At 46.6% G+C, this 17,784-nt stretch overlaps 9 protein-coding genes across 9 annotated transcripts in view; 4 read left to right on the forward strand and 5 right to left on the reverse strand.

The window, feature by feature from the left end:
• Positions 1 to 15: 15 nt before the first annotated feature.
• On the reverse strand, positions 16 to 1,035 carry LOC132259996 (uncharacterized). Its single transcript, XM_059757877.1, has 3 exons — positions 814 to 1,035; positions 189 to 758; positions 16 to 130 (listed from the first exon to the last, which is right to left on the reverse strand). Exons 1-3 carry the CDS (start codon positions 916 to 918, stop codon positions 80 to 82), a joined length of 726 nt encoding a protein of 241 aa, XP_059613860.1. The 5' UTR covers positions 919 to 1,035; the 3' UTR covers positions 16 to 79.
• An 18-nt stretch (positions 1,036 to 1,053) lies between these two features.
• On the reverse strand, positions 1,054 to 1,827 carry LOC132260933 (non-structural maintenance of chromosomes element 1 homolog). Its single transcript, XM_059759340.1, has 2 exons — positions 1,722 to 1,827; positions 1,054 to 1,656 (listed from the first exon to the last, which is right to left on the reverse strand). The coding sequence occupies exons 1-2, from the start codon at positions 1,825 to 1,827 to the stop codon at positions 1,070 to 1,072; spliced, it is 693 nt and encodes a 230-aa protein (XP_059615323.1). The 3' UTR covers positions 1,054 to 1,069.
• A 331-nt stretch (positions 1,828 to 2,158) lies between these two features.
• On the forward strand, positions 2,159 to 4,632 carry LOC132259461 (leucine--tRNA ligase, mitochondrial). The gene is made up of 2 exons (XM_059757105.1): positions 2,159 to 3,656; positions 3,714 to 4,632. Exons 1-2 carry the CDS (start codon positions 2,259 to 2,261, stop codon positions 4,611 to 4,613), a joined length of 2,298 nt encoding a protein of 765 aa, XP_059613088.1. The 5' UTR covers positions 2,159 to 2,258; the 3' UTR covers positions 4,614 to 4,632.
• A 126-nt stretch (positions 4,633 to 4,758) lies between these two features.
• LOC132259363 (N-alpha-acetyltransferase 38, NatC auxiliary subunit) lies at positions 4,759 to 5,245 on the forward strand. The gene is made up of 2 exons (XM_059756966.1): positions 4,759 to 4,887; positions 4,946 to 5,245. The coding sequence occupies exons 1-2, from the start codon at positions 4,822 to 4,824 to the stop codon at positions 5,216 to 5,218; spliced, it is 339 nt and encodes a 112-aa protein (XP_059612949.1). The 5' UTR covers positions 4,759 to 4,821; the 3' UTR covers positions 5,219 to 5,245.
• LOC132259364 (cytochrome c oxidase assembly factor 6 homolog) lies at positions 5,224 to 5,739 on the reverse strand. Its single transcript, XM_059756967.1, has 2 exons — positions 5,628 to 5,739; positions 5,224 to 5,556 (listed from the first exon to the last, which is right to left on the reverse strand). The coding sequence occupies exon 2, from the start codon at positions 5,553 to 5,555 to the stop codon at positions 5,286 to 5,288; it is 270 nt and encodes an 89-aa protein (XP_059612950.1). The 5' UTR covers position 5,556; positions 5,628 to 5,739; the 3' UTR covers positions 5,224 to 5,285.
• LOC132259362 (elongin-C) lies at positions 5,727 to 6,672 on the forward strand. Its single transcript, XM_059756965.1, has 3 exons — positions 5,727 to 5,842; positions 5,993 to 6,197; positions 6,281 to 6,672. Exons 2-3 carry the CDS (start codon positions 5,995 to 5,997, stop codon positions 6,420 to 6,422), a joined length of 345 nt encoding a protein of 114 aa, XP_059612948.1. The 5' UTR covers positions 5,727 to 5,842; positions 5,993 to 5,994; the 3' UTR covers positions 6,423 to 6,672.
• Positions 6,673 to 7,383: 711 nt separating this feature from the next.
• On the reverse strand, positions 7,384 to 9,559 carry LOC132259361 (histone deacetylase HDAC1). The gene is made up of 5 exons (XM_059756964.1): positions 9,438 to 9,559; positions 9,133 to 9,245; positions 8,596 to 9,068; positions 7,995 to 8,529; positions 7,384 to 7,909 (listed from the first exon to the last, which is right to left on the reverse strand). The coding sequence occupies exons 1-5, from the start codon at positions 9,478 to 9,480 to the stop codon at positions 7,610 to 7,612; spliced, it is 1,464 nt and encodes a 487-aa protein (XP_059612947.1). The 5' UTR covers positions 9,481 to 9,559; the 3' UTR covers positions 7,384 to 7,609.
• A 410-nt stretch (positions 9,560 to 9,969) lies between these two features.
• Positions 9,970 to 13,366, reverse strand: LOC132260943 (DNA repair protein complementing XP-C cells homolog). Its single transcript, XM_059759366.1, has 5 exons — positions 13,236 to 13,366; positions 12,909 to 13,091; positions 12,119 to 12,846; positions 10,583 to 12,033; positions 9,970 to 10,509 (listed from the first exon to the last, which is right to left on the reverse strand). Exons 2-5 carry the CDS (start codon positions 13,076 to 13,078, stop codon positions 10,039 to 10,041), a joined length of 2,820 nt encoding a protein of 939 aa, XP_059615349.1. The 5' UTR covers positions 13,079 to 13,091; positions 13,236 to 13,366; the 3' UTR covers positions 9,970 to 10,038.
• Positions 13,367 to 13,440: 74 nt separating this feature from the next.
• Positions 13,441 to 17,784, forward strand: part of LOC132260946 (uncharacterized) — a 28,343-nt gene continuing 23,999 nt past the window's right edge. The window contains exons 1-3 of the mRNA XM_059759375.1: positions 13,441 to 13,702; positions 13,771 to 14,803; positions 15,482 to 15,561. Of these exons, the coding sequence (XP_059615358.1) occupies positions 13,541 to 13,702; positions 13,771 to 14,803; positions 15,482 to 15,561 (1,275 nt within the window). The 5' untranslated portion in view covers positions 13,441 to 13,540. The remainder of the gene's footprint in view (positions 13,703 to 13,770; positions 14,804 to 15,481; positions 15,562 to 17,784) is intronic.

Below are 17,784 nucleotides of genomic sequence, written 5' to 3' on the forward strand. Positions count from 1 at the left end.
ATTTAATTCAAAACTGAGTATTTGCTATCATTTCATATTAATTCATTGAAGACTCGTTCAGCTGTCTCCCAAACTCCTCTTAAATTGCCCTCGAGGCTCTCGATTTTCGATTGAAGAAACCATTGAAAAACTAACGAAAGCAAAATCCATGAGAAAAATCTCTTGAAACACCTCGAAAAAGGACTCACCTTCGCTCCATTTTCCAGCGCTCCGCCAACAGCTTGGCCGATGTCCTTGAAAATGCCCTCGGCAGACTCTCTGATCCTGTCAGGATACAGCAGATCGTGGCCAATCTTGATGTTGATGCCATCAATGCCGTCCACGGGGCAGTTTTTGTGGCTAATCGTGCTCAGATCACTGATCTTCACCCCAAATCCCGCCAGCTTCTGCCGGATGTCGTAGAGTTGCTGCTCGGACAGGCTTTGTGTGCGCGAGAGAATCGTTGCGGTCCGCGCGGGGCCCAAAGCTCCACACACAAGGACACCGGCGTACGTGTCGTAATCCGTTGTGACGATGATGTAGGCTTCGTCGCCAAAGCTGAGAGCGTAGCGAGCGGTCATGCGGGCCGGAGAGACAGAATCAGCGACCAGGAAACCGGCGTAAGTGTGTTCATGTTGCACGTGAAGCTTGTCTAGCAGATAATGCGGAGAAACTTGGGAGATTCGATACTCTCCAGCCTTCTCAAGCGGCGTTATTTGATGCTTAACACAGCGCGATTCAGTCTTGGTCTGCTGGATGACATACCAATTGCCCAGGAACTGGAAAAAGGGATGTGAAAGAGGCAAAAGGACAAACAAAGGCAAACAAACTCACCAAATCTACTTGGAAATCCTGCTGAGGCACAACATCTGAACACTTTTTCTCCTGTCCAGTGACAATGGCGACAAGCAGAAGAAAAATAAGGGCAGTTTTCTTCATCTTGGTGGGAATACTTCAGAGTGAATGCTTTGAGAAGTTGAGAGAGACTGAATTGCTGTACTTTCTTGCGTTGAGATGAGAGGCTTTGAATGCTAATAGGTGATGAATCATGCCGAGAAAAGGGGAAGAACTGACTTTTTGTGTCTACACATCAAGCCCATTCATTCTTGCAGGCGATACAAGTGTTGGGGGATTTCTCATGGTATCTATTGATGCAAGTGGCGTGGAAAACAGCCTCACAGGAGGATGTCTTGCAGGACGATTCCTTGAAAACTGTCTTCTGACAGAGGAAGCAAGCCTTGATAAAGTCCTGATAGTTCGCCGTTATATAGCCCTGAAACTCCTCAATTGCTCTGGGACCGAGGAAGACATTCTCCCCAATCTGAGTGAAATATCCGCGGGATTTCCATTCGTCCAGCAATTCCACCGAACGTGTCTGTGGCATCGGCTTCGGGAGCCTCGTGATCAAATTCGTGGCCATAATTGAGGAGATGCAGTACTCATCTGAAGTGATAATTTCCTTCATCAGCAGTGGGAAGTACTGAATCTCCGCCTCTGTGTAGAGATTCTGCAGTTTGCTTTCCGGAGAGGTTGTCGTTGAGATGTAAATGTAGAACTCCTCATCGGTGTATTCATACCTCACCAGGCGGATTGAGAGATCAAATAGAGCGATTTTCTCATTAATCGTCTCAATAACTGTTTCTGGAGTGGCTGAGGACACGTCCAATTCCTCAGAATCTAAGAAAAACAGGGAAAAACATCTTGAAGAACATTCTATCAGCGATTGAGGTTAGATCACTCACAATGGGTCTTCAATTGTTCGAAAATACTCTCAAATTCTGCCTTCTCCAGTGTCCCGCAGCCAGATATTAGCTGCAATACAGCAATGTGGAATGAATTGTACTCCATCACAGTGGAAAATCAAGAAAAATCGCAGAAAAGCAAGAGAGGCAAAACCAGAGCGCGGGAATAAATAACACCAACTGACAGTCGCTCAGTTGCCCATAAAAAGTCGCTGAGTTTTGCTCTTCGTGCGGAATTTTCACGTTTTTCGCAATTTTCCACAATGATTGCCGGATTTCGGGTCAGGAAAATATACCACAGTATCCAGAGGAAATTTCTGCGTAGATTATCAGTGGGTTGCAAGGAAATCGACGTGAGTAAACCATCTTAACCCATCTTCGTGGTAAACAATCCGTTCTCCGGATGTTTTCCGTGTTTTCCAGGAACGTGTGATCAGCACAGAAACCAAGAAATCCATCGAGAATTACTGGCGAGAGACTGTGAGCCATGGAGAGTTCGATGAGACATCTCATCTGGAGAAACACTACGTGCTGTCGATGTTTCCCTATCCTTCCGGCAATCTGCACATGGGCCACGTCCGGGTGTACACAATCAGTGACGCCATGGCCAGATTCTTCCGGATGTGCGGGAAGAATGTTCTCCACCCAATGGGCTGGGACGCCTTCGGATTGCCGGCGGAGAATGCAGCGCGAGAGCGCGGAATTCCGGCTGATAAATGGACAGAGAGCAATATTGAGAAGATGAAGCAGCAGCTGGAAAAACTGGGATGTTCTTTCGATTGGCGCCGGGAATTGGCCACCTGTAGTCCGGAGTACTACAAGTGGACGCAGTACCTCTTCCTGAGGCTGTACAGAGAGGGATTGGCGTATCAGAGGGAGGCGCTGGTGAACTGGGATCCTGTGGATGAGACTGTCTTGGCTGATGAGCAAGTGGACGAGAACGGATGCAGCTGGCGGTCAGGAGCGAAGGTGGAGAAGCGCCTCTTGAGACAGTGGTTCATCAGAACTACAAGATTTGCTAAGGAACTGCTTGAAGGCCTGGACAATCCGATCTTGGAAGATTGGAGAGATATTGTGAAGCTCCAGAAGCACTGGATTGGCGACTGTAACGGATATTCCTTTGACTTTGCCGTGGTCAGTCATCAAGCAGATCAGCAACCTCCAATTTCCACCATAAGTGTCTGGACACAGAAGCCAGAACTCGTGAAAATGTCCAGTTTCGTGGCAATCTCAAAGAATCATCCTTTAGCACAGAATTGCGATGGATTAGCTGTACAAAATCCCTTCACAGGACAACAAATCCCATTTGTCATCCAAGAAGATGAAGATTTTCCTCCAGAATGCAATGCATTCTTGGGAATTCCCACACTTGAAAGCCTCCCGGAAGATTTAGGAGCAGCAGAAGTGTTGAAAAAGGCTCAAGAGTTGAGAATTGGAGGCTTTCCTGTGAGTTCAAAGCTCAAAGACTGGTTAATCTCGAGACAGAGAACTTGGGGCACTCCAATCCCGATTATTCACTGTCCAGATTGTGGTCCTGTGCCGGTTCCTGAAGAATCCCTGCCAGTGACTCTCGAGAATACGCAGGAAGACAAAGTTTCCTGTCCAAAGTGCAAAAATCCCGGCGCAAAGAGGGAAAAAGACACAATGGACACTTTTGTGGACAGTTCCTGGTACTTTTTGCGCTTCCTAGACTCTAAGAACAGCCAGGAGATTTTCAGAAAAGATCTGGTCAAGTCAATGCCTGTGGATTTGTACATTGGAGGAAAAGAACACGCGGTTTTGCATCTCTATTACGCTCGATTCATGAATCACTTCCTCAATTCCATCGGTTTGGTGCCTGAGAAAGAGCCCTTCAAGCGTCTTCTCGTCCAAGGAATGGTCATGGGCAGATCATTCCGCGTCAAAGGATCTGGAAAGTATCTTCCTGAGAGTGAGGTGAGTGATTAAGTGAGTTTCTTGGACAATTCTTGACCAATTTTTGGGGTTTTTCAGGTGGAAATCATCGATGAGAAGCGAAACAAGGCGATGGAGAAGGTTTCCGGGAAACCTGTGGTGGTGACGTGGGAGAAAATGTCCAAATCCAAGCTCAATGGCGTGGATCCTGAGGATGTGATTGAGGAATTGGGCGTGGATGCGACCAGATTGGTGATTCTAGGCGATGTGGCGCCGTTTTCCCACCGCAATTGGTCACGAGCAACGTTCCAGGGATTGATAAACTGGCAGAAGCGTCTCTGGATGACTGTTCATGACTTCTGCCTGAGTCGCCGGGCGGATGGGAAGGTGGAGAAGAGCGCCCAGTTCGCTGAGGAGGAGGCAAAGCTGTGGGATGCCAGGAATTACTACATCACAGGCGCCACTTTTCACTTCCGACACACTCATCAACTCAGTGTGGCCATCAGCAAGATGCAAGGCCTCACAAACTCCATCAGACGCGCTCCTCCGGATGTCGTGCAGTCTGGCAAAGAGTACCAACGCGCTCTGGCCACGCAAATCATCATGCTTGCTCCACTGGCGCCGCACTTCGCCTCGGAATTGTGGGTGAGATTCGCGTCGGCGGTGGAGAAAGATGACTTCTTGGCCTGGGATGAGGACGTCCTGCATCAGAGGTGGCCAGAAGTGGAAGCTGAGTACCACTTGGATCTCACAGCAAAGGTCAATGGAGTGGAATTGGGCGTTCGGAAGTTTCCCAGGCGGCTTCTCGATGCAATGACAAAGGAGGAGGCGACGAAAACTGCCCTCACCGTTCCGGAAGTTATAAAGTTCATCGGAGAGAAGAAAATCTTGGACGCGACTGTTGAATTCTATCCAGGACTGGAAATTGTCGTCAACGTGCATGCAAAATTCCCGCCACGACAGAAAGAAGTGGAAGAAAAGCTGCAGGAAATGTGTTAATAAAACTATTGTTGATTTATTGGAATGTTTTTTTTTTGCTATTTTAATGACTTCAACTAACGGTTTTCCTTCGTTGCACCTGTGAAAACCCAAAAACCGCGAAAACCAAACAAAAACATCAGCGGAGTGCGCGCCTCTAGCGGATTTTCTATAAATTGTTCCTGTATTTTTGTTGATCCGGGAAGAAAATCATTGAATTGGCTTGAGAATGAATTACTCCAGTGACGAGGATCTCTCTGAGAATGATAAGAGGAATATCGATCTGCACAGCAGGGTATGTAAGAGGGAAAAGTGCAACGACAGTATATTGTGAGATATTTGCACCTTTTCAGGTCGATCCGCCGTATAAAACAGCTCCTCTGACACCCGGAAAGATCATGCTGAAGTCGTGGCTGAACAGAAACTTCCGCATCGTGATGACTGACGGACGTCTCCTGATCGGTGTGTTCCTCTGCACGGACGCAGATGCCAACGTGATACTGGGGATGTGTTCAGAGTACACGGAGGAGGGCGGCGAGGAGAGGATTCTCGGACTGGTCATGGTGCCCGGCAGGCATATAGTGTCAATGGAGGTGGACATGAGTGGGCAGCAGTTTGATGCATAATAATGCGTGTTACTTATAATTTATTCTATGATTCAAATGTCTGTACAGAATTTTGGCCTATGTTTCACTATCCTTTCACCGATGGATTGTCCAGTGGTTCGTAGCCCTTCTCCATGCGCCTCTTGAACTTCTCGTAGGTCCTCTTCCGGTCGAAGTGCACCACCCACTGAGCCGGGCAGCTCTTCACGTACAACTTCCTCAGCTCAATGCACGCCTGAGGCTCAGGATCGTCACTGGTGGAGTTGTGTCCGGGTGCATACTTGTCCAGGCACTCCCAGTATCGATCCTTGCTGCCCCAGCACACTTTCCGCTCTTCCTTGGTCGGATAATCACTCATCCTGCAGCGTGAGAGGCAGAAGCTGCTGCTGTATTGCGTGTGACAGTGTGTGCAAAGAGGAGAAAAACTCACTTTTCCGCAATCCCGTCCCAGCGATGGAAAATATAGCCAAAAGAGCCCTCAGATTTGAGGTTAAGGTCGAGCCGGTTGCAAAACTGTCAAATCACTTGTCACAGCGTCACTCCGTTTTCTAAAAACGCACTCTTTCTAGTGGAAAAGCAATTGAATCTTATTCGCATTTTGCATTTCTTTTACGTCAAGTAAACCCCCAATTGTACATACATCAAGTGAGTATTGAGATTGTTGGACAAATAGTGGGAAATTGTGGCAAATCTCGATGAAAAATTCCGACCATTCCGGAGTGTGTTCGATGATTTCGTGATTGACGTCGCGATGATTAATATTTTCTTTCTCCCATTATTATTTTCCATGCCTAGAAATGGAAGAACAGCGCATTGAGCGATCCTACGGCGGGTGCGAAGGTCCAAATGCCATGTATGTGAAGCTGATTTCATCGGATGGACACGAGTTTATTGTCAAACGCGAGCACGCACTGACATCCGGAACGATTAAGGCGATGCTCTCTGGACCCGGTCAATTTGCTGAGAATGAGGCAAATGAAGTTAATTTCCGTGAAATTCCGTGAGTTTTCCCGGCGGTGGTTTTTTCACCATTTCAGCTAAACTATTCTTCATGTTTCTCTCTCTTTTCCGGATCTCCTGCAGTTCGCACGTCTTGCAGAAGGTCTGCATGTACTTCACGTACAAAGTGAGGTACACCAACAGCTCCACAGAGATTCCAGAATTTCCCATAGCACCCGAAATTGCCCTGGAACTCCTCATGGCGGCAAATTTCCTCGATTGCTAAGCTTTATATAAAACGGGGAATTTCGTTCCGCGATTGCCCAAAATACCCCGCCCCCCCATATTTATGGTTTTGAACTTTTTTCTTTCTTATGCAACAAATACATAGAGCGGGCTTCGTCCAGCTCTGCGCGAATGCTATAAATTAGAGGGTGAAAAGAATTAGCAAATATCACACCAGCAGAAGCCTGACAATTTATTGTATTCTTCAAAGTGGATTTTCTTCATTTTTGTAATAAATGATAGCCAGTTAATTATGTGTTTCACCACCAGACACGAAAACATATCGTTTTCGTCGGTTCTATTAGCCCAGCAAGCCAAAAAATAGTTGAAAAGAAAAGCAGTTAATTCAGCTAAAAAGTGCTGAGATTACTGAGCTAAAAATTGAGCAGCAATCGAGCAAAAAGTGCTAAGTTGAAGTATTGAAATGGAATTGGTCAGCGATCGCAGCGGACGATGGAGGAAACTCAACAGTGTTAAAAATACATCAATTTGCAGCACATTTTAAGCTAATTTTACTGCTCTTTTTCCGCTAAATACTGTGCTAAATTTATTCCTTTAATCTGATAAGAACTTAGCAGGAGAACATGAAGTTCAACTTCCATGGATTTTCCTTCATCCGGTTTCCCGTGCAAAATAAAAATGTGTTTGTGGCCTAAAAAGCCTGCAAATTTCTCAATTTTAATGTTATTTGCATGTTGCATGTTGTAATCACGAAATATATTATTGAAATTGCGTAGTTTCGCACGATGCGACATCTATGTAATTAAATACACATCAATACTTAGACTGGTCGCCGCTACGTTCGCTAGTGCATCAACCGAATTGCTAAAATTTGAGCGAATAAATACACAAAAATCAACTATTTCAAGCTCAACTTTTGAGATTTAGCTTTTTGTCTTCACTGGAACACCTGAAAGCTTTTCAACCTTGTGCGGCACTCACAAAAACTCTTCCTTTAGACGGTAAATTGAAGATATTTTATTTGATGAAGAGCATGACAATAACATCATGTAAAAATAGAATCTATGCCTAAAAGAGAAAGTGTCTATTCTATAGCAAGAATTCACAAAACACACAATGTAATGATATTTACACTTGTGATAAACTACAAAAGAATTCCATTGGCGAACAGACATGCAGAGATCTTCTGTCCAGTGGTAAAAAGTGTGACAGACTTTCCGGGCGCGCTTAGGCGACTTCCGTCTTGGCCTCTGTTGGCGGATTGGATTCGACCGCGGCGGGAGTTTCAGGCTTCTTCTCATCCTTGATCTCAACGGGCTCGACCTTCGGCCCGTCTGGCGTCTTCTCCGTGCGTTGTTTCTTACGCGGATTGCCCTTGAACGAGCGATTGTCCCGGCGACCGCCATCAGCTGCGGCACCTTCGGTGTCGGAGTCTGAGAACTCGTTGTCGGGATTGATTTTCTTATCCTTGTCGCTCTGATTCACACGAACATCCTTGTCTGCCTTGTCCTCATCGTCCGACTCGTCCTGAGGAGTAGAAAAATTGCTTTCCGGTTAGTTCAGAGCGTTGTTGAGGCTTTTAATAGATTGATTGAACAGAAATAATCCTCACCTTGATGGCGTCCTCCGGAATGGTTTGCATCTGGACGCCGGGCGAGTGCGGCAGCATGCGCAGGTTCTCGAAGAGGCGATTCTTGATTTTCTCCAGATACTCGCTGGTATTCTGGTTGGTCATGTTGCTCGGGCTGATGTGCAGCTTGAAGTCCGGCCCAAAGTACTCGAAGTAGTCGTTGTACGGCAGCTCATTGGCGATGTCGATGCCCAGCGCCACAGACGTTTCGTACGTCCAGCAGCGCGACACGTTGCGGATGGTGTAGCCGCCGCCGCCGACCATGAGGAAGGGCAAGTTGTAGTTCTTCACGAACTCCACGCACTTGCCGTGTCCCTTCACCGTCAGATTGAAGCAGCCCAGCCGGTCACCCGTCAGACTATCCGCGCCGCACTGCAGCACCACGGCGGATGGCTGGAACGTCTCCATGACCTTCGAGATGATCGGCACGAAAATCGAGTCGTACGACTCGTCGTCCATCCCGTCGCGCAGCGGAATATTCACAGCGTAGTACTTTCCCTTGCCAGCGCCGATGTCCCTAAAGAGTGCAGGAGAAATTTAGCAAAATTAGTTGCTCTTGCAACAGACGAGACGAATGAATTACCTGAGATCGCCAGTGCCCGGGAAGTACTCGCCATACTTGTGGAAGCTCACCGTCATCACGCGGTCAGTGGTGTAGAAGGCCTCCTCGACGCCGTCGCCGTGGTGCACATCGATGTCGATGTATAGCACGCGCTGGTGGTACTTCAGCAGCTCCAGGATGCCCAGCACTATGTCATTGACATAGCAGAAGCCCGAGGCCTCGGACTTCTTGGCATGATGCAGGCCGCCGCCCCAGTTGATGCAGATCTCCGAAGCCTGCTTGTTCAGCTTCACGGCCGCCGCCACGGAGCCGCCGGCGCTCAATTGACAGAACTCATACAGGCCGTCAAACACCGGACAATCCTCGCCCACGTTGAAGCGCTGCATCTGTTTATTGTACTCAGACATGTTGTCCGGACGGATTGAGCGCAGGAAGCGAATGTAGTCGTCGGAGTGGAACTTGGTCATCTCATCGGCTGTCGCCTTGTGAGGTCTCTGCAATGACCAAGTTTACAAGTAGTGCGACAGAACACAAGTTCCCGGACAAGAACACACTCACGTAAATCTCCATCTTCCTGTACAATCCGTAATTCAGCAGCAGATTGTGAGTCATCCGGATGCGATGCGGCTTCATCGGGTGTCCCTGTCCATAGTAATAGTTGCCAATATCACCTGAAATTGTCATGAGAATATCATTATTTAGCATCGCTTCATCGAGAGTCGTTCGTGGCAAGACGAAATCACTGTTTTTTCAGCATAACGCTCATCATTTCTCGCCATCGAGCAACCATAGAGCGGCTTTGCCGCTTTTCTTGGGAATTTTCTAGAGAAATGTCCAGCGCAGCGATGAAATTCTCCACTTACTGTCATAGTAGTAGCAGACGCGCTTTTTGCTGTGTGCCTGCATCTTTTCCGGGATTTTTGTAGTGGATTTCCGAGAGAAAAACACAGAGACGACAATTTATTGCTTTGCGATGCCTTCAGGTTGGAACACAAAACTGACAGCACGCGTTGCTTTTGGGACAAAACCCGATGGCGAGCCGTCGAAAGCTGTCAAAAAACGTCGAGCGACAGTCGCGAGACTGTCGTCCGTTGAGACAAACAAGCGACATGTCGATTGTTTGTCGATTGGCGCCGGTGTGAAGTTAGCAGATGTTGGCCACGGCGCGGCAAATTTTCGAGCAAAATGAGAATTTTTCCAAACGCAAAGAAAATCAGGGAAATCGCACAATTTCGCTCTTTTTCGGTTAGGACAATACTTTTCCGAGCTGTAATTAATTTATTTACCTTGCGCTCATGTCGGCCAAGTCACCATTCTTCGTTAAAACGCAGAGGAAAAGGCAGAAACGGAATCGAGCAGAAGTGATTTTGAGACACATTTGTACAAAAGTTCATGTTGAATTTATTGTGCAAATTTGACAAAATCCACACTGCACCATCGCGAGAGGTAGTTTAAGTCCAATACTCATGCCATCTCCTCCTCCTCACCCTTGAAATTGTACTTGGCCTGGAGCCTGACGCGAATCAGCAGCCCTTTGATCAGCTTCCTCCAATTGCCGTACACTCGCTTGTCGCGCTTCTCGTCCTCCTTGCGCTCCGCCTCGTCCTGCTCCTGATTCCACGCGTCCAGCACCGTGTCCTCGAACTCCTTGCATATCACGAAGCCGTCCAGCGTCGGATGGCACCAGCCATTGTGGAAGTCGAAGCCCACAATGGCCGGAGCGCAGTCAATGCTGAGTCGCTTGCAGATCTTATTGATGCCGGGCAGCTGCAGATGAACGGTGTTCTTGGGCAGCATGCACGCCTTGAAGAGCTCAACGTTGCCGTACTCGTTGCGCGGCACAATGCCGTCCTTGGCCACGGGCGGGACGAAGGGATCGGTCTGCCACACGCCAAAGATGTCCAAAGGCACGTCTTTCAGCAGAGTGCTCGAGTACTGTAAATATTAATTGCAAATATTCTCTAATCATCCGCAAACAGTGCCACAAACCTCATCTCAAAACAAATACCTTGTCCCACTTAAGTGTCTTCACAACTTTGTAGGCCGTTTGCTCGGGCTTCACGACGCGCGCCTGCTTCAGCCACGTCTCGCGCGTGTGGAGCGTGTGGACGCACTCTCTGGCGTACACAGGCTCGTTCCTCACGTAGCCAAGAGGCGGCGGATTGGGCGGATAGATCGCCTGGTACTTGAGCAAGTGTCGCTCCAGCACATACAGTGGATGATCCTTGTACTCCGTGATTGTCTTCGGCAGAGGCTTGTCCAGATGAATCTTGTCCAGTTCTCTGTCCTCCTCCTTATCTCTGCGCGTCTTCCTGCCCACGAACGGCTGCAGCGTCTCTTCCAGCCACTCCCGATCGATCCTGAACTTCCTGGTCACCGTATTCCACTGTGGACAGTATCTGGGCGACACATCCTTCACCGTCTTGTCGGCATGCCAGGCGAAGACGTAGGCAATTGGCTGAGTGGCCGTTTGGATGAGCTTCTCAACTTTGTCCACTTTCCCATTGAACAAATCGATCGGCAGCCACTTTTTCTCCTTGTCCGAGAACACTTCCACCCAAATGTCCATCTTATTCTCCTTCTGTCGCTTCTCCTTCGTCCAGTCATCGCTGTCTGAGGACAAGACACGCCTGTCGATGGCTTTCAGATTGGGCTTCCTGGGAATCACAGCTTCCGGAGCAAATAAGCGACTTGAGCGCGACGTTGAAGGCTGCGGAGACTCAATTTTCTTCACTTGAGGCTTCAGCTTGGCAAGATTTGGCTTCTGTGATGCTTCATTTTTCACCTGGGAACGAGTTTTCCTCTTCTCATCCATCTTCTCAGGCGATTTTCCATTAACAGGAAGTGGCTTTTGCTCTATCTTCACCCTTTTGACATCCTTTGACGGCTTTTCCACCTTTGGCTTCGCGGAAATTCTGCACAATTTACTTGTCGGAGGTCTCAAAGGATTTCCCGTGTAGTTCATAATCAATCTCGAATCAATTGCCATGCCGCGAAGGAGCAAAAGGAAGATCAATATGAAGTTCCTGAAGCATGAAGCTTTTCTCTCACGAATCTCCTCATCCAATTGATCCTGGAGTTTATCTGGACTCAATTCTCCGTACATCTTCGGCTCATCCAGCTTGATAACACCTCTGAACCAACTTGTCATGTTCTGGAAATACTGAGAATCCGCGCCGTTCTTCGTCGGATAGCTATTCTTGCTGGGCAGAAGCTTCACGGCGGCGTCCAGAAGTTTTCCCTTGCACAGAATGGCATTCAATTGATTTCCCGTGGCGAGAAAACAGACAAGATTCGATTTGTGCAGATAAACTTGATTCTCCTTGATCTGGCGATTGAGTTTCCGCTTAATGCACGCTTCCATGTCGACTTCCTTCTTGGTGCGACGCCGAAACTCCGACGGAAGCTCCACGACTATGCCATCCGCCGGGATTTGCTCCTCCTGAGGATTCTCCCAGTCTGGAAAGACGGGAAAATGTTCTCTCAGTCGAAGTGGCTTTTATTTCAGTCTCGCATCTACAATTCGGCTCAAGAAAGAGTCACTAAAGACTCTTCTGGGCATCTTTTAAGGCTCTTTTCTTTGTACTTTTAATCAATTTACCTTCAACTTCCTCCCAATCCGATTCGGAATCCCTGGCCGCGGCTCTCTTGCGTCCCTTCGCAGCCTTCTGACTCTTGCTCGGACTCTTGGCGACACTCTTGGCCGCCGCTCCAGTGGATTCTCCCATCGCCAGCAGGGAAGAAATGTCGAGATTGTCATGTTTAGCTGCTGAGGAAGTCTCTGGTTTCGCCTCAGTGAAGTCCGCCAGCTTCCTGAAGTGCACGGACTTGGAGGAAGATTGATTGATTCTCGAGACAATCTTCGACATGATTTTGGCGTCCTTTTCCTCGATGTCCGGCTGTTCATCCTCCTCTTCGGAGTCCGACAGTCTCGTGCCAATGTTGCAGTCAAACTCCGGAGGCGGCGTGGCTTCCTTCCGATCCTTTCCACTGAAGAAACTCGATCCGAGATCAAGTTCAGACGCCGGCACGAGATGTTCATCGCCACTGCTGCTGGAATCTTCAGATTGCGCCACTTTCTTGCCCTTCTGGTAGCGTGATTGATTCAGAATCTGCTGTATAGAGCCTGGAATGATTCTCGGCGGTCCCGGAGGACTCTTCACCGTTTTTGGGGGTGGCTGGTACTTCTTGAACAGCTTCGATCTGAGATTTGCAGTCTTTCTCTTCGCCGGTGAGACGTTTCCCTTTCCTCTAGTCACTGCTGCACGCTTCCTGCCAAGTTAAGAGGAATATTAGCTTATCCAGAAGCCATAAAACCAAGGGAGGGAAAATACCTTTTGCCTCCGCGGCTGCTTGTTCCCGCTTCCTCATCATCAGAGACTTCAAGGTCTTCCTCTTCGCTCGAGGACGCATCCTTTTTCGAGGGCTTCCACTCGTCCTCACTGGCGGAGAAGTCATCAGGAGATTCCTCCTCCGAGTCTGGAAACTCATCCGCATCCGACATTGTGTTCAAGGCTCTATATTGCGAAATTCACGTGAAAAAACAGATAAGAAATGCGATTTCAAAACATGCCGCAAGCTTCTCGGCTGTCAAAATCAATTTTCAGTTTCCCACATTTCTCAGCTAAATGCCACCAGAAAATATTAGATTTTCAACTTACTCTGCCGCTAAGGATGCCCAAGAAGCTGATTCCACCGGAAAATTGGATAAATCTGATGATTTCCCGGAGAAATCTTGAATTTTTCCCGAGCGTCTCTGAAATTGGCGGAAATCTAAAAACTACTAATCCGAAACTTTCCTGGCAGAGCGCGCTGTCGGCGCGATTCGGTGATTTGAGGTTATGTTGGTTGTTTTTTTGTTGTCATTCTGGTGTTGCTGTGTCGTTTGCTGAGTGTCCTAATTTCCCCATTTCTGTCCATTTTTCGTGAAAAATCCCCATTGATTTGCATCAAATTACAATCAAATATGACGGAGAGTGGCGCCTCGAGATTGAGGTTGATGATTAAGCAGGAATTGAGGGAGAATGAAGTGGAAATGTGCCGTCTTTGTGTGGGACGATCGCCAGACTATTTTCCAGTGTTCACGGAAAATCTTCCTCAGCTGCTTTCCACACATCTGGGAGTTTCTGTGAGTATTCCATCAGCTGGATTGATATCTCAGGAATGATATTAATTGCTCCTTTGACTGTGTTTTAGCTCAGCGAGACTGACAATTGGCCCAAGTTCGTGTGCTCTGGATGTGTGGAGAAAGTCCATGAGATTGTTAAGTTCATTGACACCGTGCGAGAGAGTGAAAACATTCTCAGAAATCTCTTCGGAGAGCGCGAAACCATACCGTGTGCTGTGAATACCGCCTCGGGTGAGCCAGGAAGGGAAGTGAAAGAGGAAAAGGCTCAGGAAAGCACAATGAAGACACAGGATAGCGGGATTTTGAGGCAAATGTTGCTGGGCGAGATCTCAAAGTGCTCTTATATGAATCAGAAACCGCCAGTGCCTCAGCAAACCACATCTCTGCTGCGGGATCAGTTGCTGAAGCCTCTTCCGCCTCGCATAGTTGTGCGGAAGCCGCCAGTGAAGCGCAGTCGGAAGAGAAACATTTGGTCTCCTGAGGATATTGAGGCTCTGCACAGTCGAATAGAATCCTTCTACAGTCTGACATGCGATATTTGCAAGGAGACTTTTGCCAAATTCCGCGATCTCGAGGAACATTTCCGGGAAATTCACAGCCGAAATGCTTACATTCTCTGCTGCAAGCTCAAATTCTCCGGCTTCACCAATCTCAATGATCACCTGATCTTTCACGACGATCCGGAGGCCTTCAAGTGCAGAGATTGCGGGAAGTGCTTCAAGTATCAAGTCAGTTTGGACTTCCACACCATCAATACTCACACGCCGCACGAGATGAGAGGCTTCCAGTGCCCCAATTGTCCGCAGCGCTTCGTCACGGGCAAAATGCTGAAGCAGCACGCAATGGTTCACCAGCTGAGGGAGAAGATCCACACTTGTCCGCACTGCCGGAGGACTTTCGAGCGGAAGGCCAGCGTGCGGAAGCACATAAGAACATTCCACGAGGCAGAAGACAGCCACCGACGCCTGAGTTCAGATGAATCCTACGAGTGCCACTTGTGTGGCGAGAAATCCCACCACAAATTTGCCTTGCGAACTCACATGAATGTCGTTCATCTGAAGAGGAGAAGACTTCATCCAGAGAAATACCCGGCGGACTGTCGCTAGACTCTAGTTATAGGGAGATTTTTCCTTATTTATAGCTTTTAGATTTTATAAAGCATGTAGAAAAAATTGATTAGTAAATTAGTGAATAAAATGAATAGAAACGTTGGATTTCTGACTGTTTGAAATATATTCACCACTCTGAGGTCTGATTCTCGAAGCAAAATGAAGCGGCGGAAATAGACAGATAAATATCGATTACGCTGCTTAGGATGAAATCCAGAAATAAAGATAAAAGCAAGGATAATTGATCAATCTTTAGTAGTATTTTGTGTTAACAAGAATGCAGAAAATGGAGAAAATGTCTGAAGAAAAGTCGCCGCCAAATTGTGGTGATTCAGTATTCACCACCTTTATCAGGAGATTTTGTGAAATTGGCGGTTGTGATGAAAATTCACAGAAAAATCCATTTATTCAGTGAAAACCGTGGTAATTCAATGCGATTTCTAACAATAAACCCTTTTTAATGTCTATATTTCTGCAAAAAATATCCGGAGAACTGCAATTATTGCTGCTCTAAAGCCGGAAAACGTAGACCATCCATTGTCATAACCTCACACGGCGCTCGCTTTTTCTCTGTTTGTCATGCAAACGGGGAGAATTGATGGAAAACCTTGCCATTTCCTCGTCTATTCACATATTAAATATGCACTCTAATTCGATTGTTGTGTTACAGCTTATCTGAAGAGGCGGAACCGCAATTTTCATGCCGTCTCCCACATCATCCGGGACAGCGGGGAAAGTCATCAAGGAAGGGTGAGTCAAAAAATCATCCCTCATATCCTTGGAAACATTACTTATTCATTCAACAATAATTGTTCCGCTGATGTCGAGGGTGAAAATTGTGTTGATTGATCGCAAAGTGAAAAGCGCATCGCGCTCCGGACAATGGAAAATGAGGTGGTAATATTGTCATAGCAATCTTCAATCAATTTCCATGAGGATCCGTGACACTCTCTTGAATAAATTTGTGCACGGCAATTTGCCGGAGACGGACACGAAAAGGGGGTGAGGAGGAGGGTGAAAGAGGCGAGGGAAAATGTGCTGATTTCGATAACATTGAATTTCTCTGGCCGCTTTTTATTGTCCTCTGGGTTCTGCCCATGGACAAGGACGCTTGGATATTATTTTATACGTTGTCATGAAGAATTGCAAATTGCCCTCTCTCAACCCTGACTTGACGAGATTTCCTCCTTTTTTTCTGCCTCTTCACCAACTTTCATCACATCTCCAGGATCCACCACACCCACTTTTCCCCGGCGAGAAAGTAAAAAGAGATCATTTCAATTTTTGTCCCCTCTTGAGACTTTTCTCTGTATTCTCTGGATTTCTCGAAATATCTTCATAATTCAACAACGAGTAAATCCAAAAAGCGTCATCATCATTAATCTGCGATGATGCACAAGAAAAAAAGTCTCCACTCACGAGGAAATTATGCAAATACGGTTGAAGTATTATTTATAAAATTTCATGGGACATTTCCACCGCCAAGACGCGCTTCTTATTCATTCTTGGCTGTTTTTTCTCCTCGTGAAATTGTCGTCAATTGTTAGGATTAATTCCCAAACGCTAAATCATCTCTAAGGACTCTCCGGCACTAGCGTGGCGCGCGAGGGTTGGAAACTGGAGGCGAGCAAGAGCGTCGCCGACAGTAATTTGTGATGATGAAATCACATATCGTCCATATCGGGGGAGTTTTCGGGAGGCGTGTCACGCTGAGATTGACCCCAAATTGCTCTCGCAAACCACCAACACTGGAAAAACGGCAATTCATGTGGTTTTCTCCTCTCCTCAGGGGGTTTTCCTCCCCAGGCTTTCCACAAATCTTCGCTGAGGACACACTCTTCTGTGGGTGGATTTAATGGCGCAATTATAACACTCGATTATCTGTGTTGATTAAGAGGATGATAATTATTTTCGGCTAAATATCAACACTTAATTGATGTATTTTCTTCGTAATTCACTCAATATTTAGGATTATCGGTGATTAACTCTTGTTCAATTTCTCAAGAGCCAGTGATAAAAGGAGAAAAACTCAAGTTTAGCACACCTTTCAGTGCTTTCAATATACAAATTTATTTCTCACCGTTTTATTAGAGATTGGAGAGATCTTAGGGAACAATTCTTAATGGATCTTAGAAGTAGATATGACGAAATTCGCCTTAAATATCTGAAAACTTCGTCAGAAAAGATTTTAGCGACACTTTCCCTGCGAATTCGCCTTTTTTACGCGGTCAATTTGCGCTCGAAACTCTCTTACTGGAATAAAAGATCCTTCTGGTTATTTCACTGATTAAATATCCTTTTTTACGCAGCCGCAAAATCTCTGTACGATTCTCTAGAGTCGCATATTGTTCCCGCTCCATAATTTGATACTCACTTAATCAAAATCTACAGGATATTTATCCTGAAGACACCTCGGATTAATTTAAATCACTTTAAGACCCCAAAACATAATTAAGTGGTAAGAATTCAAATGTTACGATTGATTACTGTTTTGGTTCTGTTTTGATATGATTATAAGGATTAAGGATTGACCGAATGTCTTGAAACTTGGCATGTTAATTACTCATAAATGACGGAAGATTGGTGGAAAAATTCAGATTTCTAGCTTCACGTGGAAATTCGCAGCACATCGAGATGTCTCAGATCTTCAAATGGCGCTATTTGATTTGGAGTCACTGCAATTGACGCTCTGTGGCCATTCAAAATCTCGCATTTAGAGGAAATATTCATAAAATTTTTGACAAGAACATTCTTCATGAGGACTGAATAATGTGAATTGACGTGTGACGTGAATTGCCAATGGAAAGGATTGAGATCTGTCGTCGGTGCGAAGCAAAGAGACATTTTCGCGTGTTTCGACACGAGACACTTCCTTTTCGGACGCGGTGTCAAAATGCAAAGTTAAAAGGGTTTTCGGGAGTTGTGATTTGATCGGTTATTGTGTATTAATTTCGGCATTTTTGGTCATAAAAC

The sequence above is a fragment of the Phlebotomus argentipes genome, unplaced genomic scaffold (genome assembly GCF_947086385.1).
Source record: "Phlebotomus argentipes unplaced genomic scaffold, Phlebotomus argentipes genome assembly scaffold_18, whole genome shotgun sequence".
Taxonomy (NCBI): domain Eukaryota; kingdom Metazoa; phylum Arthropoda; class Insecta; order Diptera; family Psychodidae; genus Phlebotomus; species Phlebotomus argentipes.

What these genes read in the sequence shown, in the direction of transcription:
- LOC132259364 (XM_059756967.1), bottom strand. Translation starts at nt 5,555, where the DNA reads ATGAGTGATTATCCGACCAAGGAAGAGCGGAAAGTGTGCTGGGGCAGC.
- LOC132260943 (XM_059759366.1), bottom strand. Translation starts at nt 13,078, where the DNA reads ATGTCGGATGCGGATGAGTTTCCAGACTCGGAGGAGGAATCTCCTGAT. An exon ending in AGCAGCCGCGGAGGCAAAAG is followed by an intron (nt 12,847 to 12,908) that starts GTATTTTCCCTC and finishes TTAACTTGGCAG; the next exon opens with GAAGCGTGCAGCAGTGACTA. An exon ending in AGATGCCCAGAAGAGTCTTT is followed by an intron (nt 12,034 to 12,118) that starts AGTGACTCTTTC and finishes CCGTCTTTCCAG; the next exon opens with ACTGGGAGAATCCTCAGGAG.
- LOC132259996 (XM_059757877.1), bottom strand. Translation starts at nt 918, where the DNA reads ATGAAGAAAACTGCCCTTATTTTTCTTCTGCTTGTCGCCATTGTCACT. An exon ending in AGGATTTCCAAGTAGATTTG is followed by an intron (nt 759 to 813) that starts GTGAGTTTGTTT and finishes CCCTTTTTCCAG; the next exon opens with TTCCTGGGCAATTGGTATGT. An exon ending in CGCTGGAAAATGGAGCGAAG is followed by an intron (nt 131 to 188) that starts GTGAGTCCTTTT and finishes TGCTTTCGTTAG; the next exon opens with TTTTTCAATGGTTTCTTCAA.
- LOC132260933 (XM_059759340.1), bottom strand. Translation starts at nt 1,827, where the DNA reads ATGGAGTACAATTCATTCCACATTGCTGTATTGCAGCTAATATCTGGC. An exon ending in CGAACAATTGAAGACCCATT is followed by an intron (nt 1,657 to 1,721) that starts GTGAGTGATCTA and finishes TGTTTTTCTTAG; the next exon opens with ATTCTGAGGAATTGGACGTG.
- LOC132259362 (XM_059756965.1), top strand. Translation starts at nt 5,995, where the DNA reads ATGGAAGAACAGCGCATTGAGCGATCCTACGGCGGGTGCGAAGGTCCA. An exon ending in GTTAATTTCCGTGAAATTCC is followed by an intron (nt 6,198 to 6,280) that starts GTGAGTTTTCCC and finishes GATCTCCTGCAG; the next exon opens with TTCGCACGTCTTGCAGAAGG.
- LOC132259461 (XM_059757105.1), top strand. Translation starts at nt 2,259, where the DNA reads ATGTTTCCCTATCCTTCCGGCAATCTGCACATGGGCCACGTCCGGGTG. An exon ending in AGTATCTTCCTGAGAGTGAG is followed by an intron (nt 3,657 to 3,713) that starts GTGAGTGATTAA and finishes GGGGTTTTTCAG; the next exon opens with GTGGAAATCATCGATGAGAA.
- LOC132259361 (XM_059756964.1), bottom strand. Translation starts at nt 9,480, where the DNA reads ATGCAGGCACACAGCAAAAAGCGCGTCTGCTACTACTATGACA. An exon ending in CGTCTGCTACTACTATGACA is followed by an intron (nt 9,246 to 9,437) that starts GTAAGTGGAGAA and finishes TGACAATTTCAG; the next exon opens with GTGATATTGGCAACTATTAC. An exon ending in TTCCGGAGGACGCCATCAAG is followed by an intron (nt 7,910 to 7,994) that starts GTGAGGATTATT and finishes TCTACTCCTCAG; the next exon opens with GACGAGTCGGACGATGAGGA.
- LOC132259363 (XM_059756966.1), top strand. Translation starts at nt 4,822, where the DNA reads ATGAATTACTCCAGTGACGAGGATCTCTCTGAGAATGATAAGAGGAAT. An exon ending in ATATCGATCTGCACAGCAGG is followed by an intron (nt 4,888 to 4,945) that starts GTATGTAAGAGG and finishes GCACCTTTTCAG; the next exon opens with GTCGATCCGCCGTATAAAAC.